Source organism: Papaver somniferum, unplaced genomic scaffold (assembly GCF_003573695.1).
Source record: "Papaver somniferum cultivar HN1 unplaced genomic scaffold, ASM357369v1 unplaced-scaffold_21, whole genome shotgun sequence".
In the NCBI taxonomy this organism is placed as follows: Eukaryota; Viridiplantae; Streptophyta; class Magnoliopsida; order Ranunculales; family Papaveraceae; genus Papaver; species Papaver somniferum.
Genome location: NW_020631041.1, coordinates 8,469,013 through 8,472,993, shown reverse-complemented (window position 1 = coordinate 8,472,993; position 3,981 = coordinate 8,469,013). Strand labels below are relative to the sequence as shown.

At 38.7% G+C, this 3,981-nt stretch overlaps 1 protein-coding gene across 1 annotated transcript; it reads right to left on the bottom strand.

Moving 5' to 3' along the window:
- Nucleotides 1-495: 495 nt before the first annotated feature.
- On the bottom strand, nt 496-3,174 carry LOC113339759 (protein IQ-DOMAIN 1-like). Its single transcript, XM_026584985.1, has 3 exons — nt 2,866-3,174; nt 1,311-2,003; nt 496-1,220 (listed from the first exon to the last, which is right to left on the bottom strand). The coding sequence occupies exons 1-3, from the start codon at nt 2,989-2,991 to the stop codon at nt 609-611; spliced, it is 1,431 nt and encodes a 476-aa protein (XP_026440770.1). The 5' UTR covers nt 2,992-3,174; the 3' UTR covers nt 496-608.
- Nucleotides 3,175-3,981: the final 807 nt, after the last annotated feature.

The window sequence follows — 3,981 nt, the reverse complement described above, 5'->3', positions numbered from 1 at the left end:
GAATAATTTGTTGGCCGCTTTTGGGTTGTGGGGTGAGTTTCATAGTAGGAAAATGTGTAAAAATGGATCTCCCTGTAATTTTCACATGATATTAAGATGAGCTCGTGCCTCCTGACGAGTGATCATAGCATGCCTAGATGTGATTAGTGGGCCCAACGAAGGACATGATCAATACCTAATCAACAGACTACGTGAGACACATATGGTGTCTCGTGCCCTATATTCGCATAGTTGGCCTTGGAAGCCTAGCCGTACCTTATACAATAAAGAGTGGGTTGTAATCGTACAGTTCAGGCTCGATTCAATGTTAGCATATCAACGTGGTAGTGTGAGTTATGAGTTTTACTTTTGAAGAATAATATGAATTATATGATATTCATATGTGGATGGCATTTATCATTCTACGACAAACATCTTTTATTGTGAAAGAAATTAAACTCTTTGACAAGTCATAAGCCAAGAATTTGTAGAAGATTGAATAACAACCCAAACTCAAGTGTTGAAGAAAAGATTATTAATCAATGTTCCAATAGCACAACAAATTATGAAGATCTTGTTGAAAATGAAAACTTATTTGATAAACCGCACCACTTCAATTAGGCTAAGGGCTATCTTACTCCTTCAATGCGCTTTCCCATCTTCAACAAACGCATCATCTTTTGACTACTTGTTGGGCTTGGGCTATTAATTGGACCTAGTTGGTTGATTGTCCTCACTTCTCCTGTTCCAATTCCATCAGTGCTTGAACTCATTGACAAATCGTTCAAAAATATCCTCCTAGTTGATGATGAAGAGCTTAATAAAGAATTCTGTGCCGATTTTGCCTTTGCTTTTGCAGACTGAGTTGTCGCCATGTAACTCGGTGAGTTCACATTTTCTGTTTCCACTGAAACCAGAACTCTTTGTTTCCTCTGCCGTATCGGGACCGAGCCAGCCGAGTTTATACCGAGTTTTGACAGGTTAGAAATTGGGTTGAAACGGAGCTGATAACTCGGTGATAATGATACCAAGTCTGTGTCCGCCGTTCTTTCAGATGCATTGTCTTCGTCCGTATTGTAGGTACGGGAGGTGTAAGAGCTCTCCGGTATTGCTGCGACGTGTTTATCACGATGCCATGGTTGCGAATCAATCCAACGATCCAACAAGTTCCACCCACCACCTTGGTTTGTTTTTTCATCTGAGTACGAATCGACTGAGTTCTGACGGTTTGACACCGAGTCCTGTACAAGATAAATAATGAATTTACCGACTTCCCAAATGCATACATACATAATAGCTGCAACATCATGCTCAAGGTAAGAAAATCTAACCTGGTAGGGATAAGCATAAGCAAGGGCTCTTTCGTTTTTAATCGTCATAGAATTACTCGAAAGATAATTTTCCTGTTTGTTCATCTTCCGAGTCGACGACCTCGAGTATTCTTTCTCAAAGCTAAAACTATTGCGCGCCTGCTGCTGCCTGCCCCGACTATTATTCCACGTCTCCGTCGCTCTCTTTTTCGCTTTATTTTTCTCATTGTCGTGTGAAGTTGCACCTTGTAACCGGAGCCGGTCAGCTTTTGTTCTTGCCTGCACACGAACTATTGCTTGCATACATCGCATTGTCATCTCAGCTTGTTTCCTGACATTGTGTCCTCTAACTAGTGCTTGTAGCTTCACCAGTCCTCTCAGTGCCTTCAAAGCTCTCCTTGCCAAGTATCCTTTGTAATGGGACTGTATTTTGGTGGCAGCTCTTTCTTCTTTAGAGTAACCATAAAACCTGCGACGATTATAACTAGAAAACCTAGACACCTTTGTTGCCTCATGAGCAGCTAAAACCGCCGCTTCTGCCGCCACAACTGCCATCGCGATCGCATGATTACTTCGTCTACGGTCTTCATCTCTCATCTCTAGTACTGCTTCAGCATTATTTTCATCTATCGTAGTCGTCAGAGACGAAGTATCGCAAACCGGATAATGTTCAAGCGACACAATCTCCGGTATCTCGTGTTCCTCCTCTATTATCTATAATTAGATATAAACAAATTATTAGCTCAACTAATAGCGGCATTACTGCTACATGGTTATGAAATGGGGACCAATACATTGATGTTGAGACTACAAAGTGAATAATGTGAAGATGCAACCCATCTCACCAACATTTACTTGTGGATCATTTTATAAAAGTGGCAATCGCATATGCGCAGCACAAGGGACCATCAATTTTTTTGTATTTTTTTCATAACGTGTTAAAAGTCTCCACTGTTGATGAAGATTGCAGCAACTTTCATAGTGCAAGCAAGTATATCAGTGCTCTAAACGGACAAGAAAAAAAACAAGAAAGTTTGTTGACTAGAGTTGACTGAGAACGGAAGTTCATGTGTTATTAATTTGGGGTGTCCTGTTCCAGAGGGTACTCTCATTATCACAGTCGCCATCACTTACCCCCCGGTATCCCCATGACATGATATTAAATTTTTTTTGTCCAAGTTGTTGTGTGTATTGTCACTGTCCCTGTAGGGCTGTGCCCATCTGTAAATTTTATCAACTCAGATTGCCCATTTTTTCCGGGCTACTACTGCAAAAATCTAAACCTCATTTGCCTGAATCAAGAACTCGACAAGCGTTTTTCGGTTCGAGATGGCATTGACAAAATTTAAAAGAGATATATACACAAATCTAACGCTTAAATTAATTATGCGAGTTTAAGCTATCATCATCGGTAGCTAAAATCGAGATTGTTATGCTAACTTGGAAAATTTTTAATGATAAACAAAAAAAAAAAAATTAGTTATACCAGCATAAGTTGTCATCTACAACAACTATAATCTAATTTTACAAAATCTAACGCTAACCGAACATATAGTTATACAGATTGCGCACTTACCTTATTGGCTAAAGAGTAATCCTTGGATGACGGAGATGATGATATGGGTGCTGAGGACTTGAATGCATTCTTGACAGAGGCGAACCAGTTCTTTGCAGTCTTCTTTTTCTTCGACATTCCCATCATTTCTAGTGCAATCACAAACTTCAGATGGATATGAAATTCATAATTTGAACGGAAGAAGATGATCACATATGAGCAGAGAGGAAGAAATTAAGCAAAGAGAAGGAGCTAGAAATGTAGCATTTATGCTTACCCTTTTGTGAGGGGTTTTATATAGTGGGGAAGCTGCCTTTAATCATCTCACGGGGATTTTAACGATTTGTTGCAGTATGTAGTTGTACTTTCTACACACTTTGTATTTGTTTGGTTATAATTGAATTTTGTATGACACTTGTCGAGTGGGTAGTAGACGTGCCGAGGCCCTGTGCTTGCTTGCCTAGTATGCAGGAAGCCCCTTGGTCAAACGTCCAGATAGGTAAGATTAGAAGAAACCCATTATTGGGGATTTTCGTTTAGGGCTACATTAGGATTGAAATGTCCTAAATATGGATATGGGATCTTATATGTAGCAAATTTCAAAATTAACCTTTAATTGGCTAAATCTAAATCTATAGCTATTCAAAGAAAAAAAAAACCCTCAAAATTAACCATATTTTCTTGCTTTTGATTACTTTAATATAAGTTTGATTGTTAGAAATTCAATTTCAAGCTTCAGTTCCAAGAATTACTTACAACTGGGAGTTCATCAACTCCCAGTCAAAAACAAAAAGTTACGGAAATTGATGAACTCCCAATTTATATAACGAGGGGGGAGGGGATAAAGTACCCCCAGCTATACGTTAGAGTTAGTATTTTCTCCAGATGTCAGATAATTTAATGTTTTCATCAATAGGTTCAACTATTCTAGTCGTAGTGAAAAAAAAAAATCTAACTTATGGGTGGGAGTATCGTTTCCCATCTGTAAGCAGTTCCTGAAACTAAAACTTGAAATTAAACTTCGAACAATCTAACTTATTTAAGCAATTAAAAGCAAGAAAAATGATGGGCTGGAAGGCACACTTTAAGGTTTAGGTTTCAGGATAAACCTTAATTTCGAGATAAGTTATGTCTCAT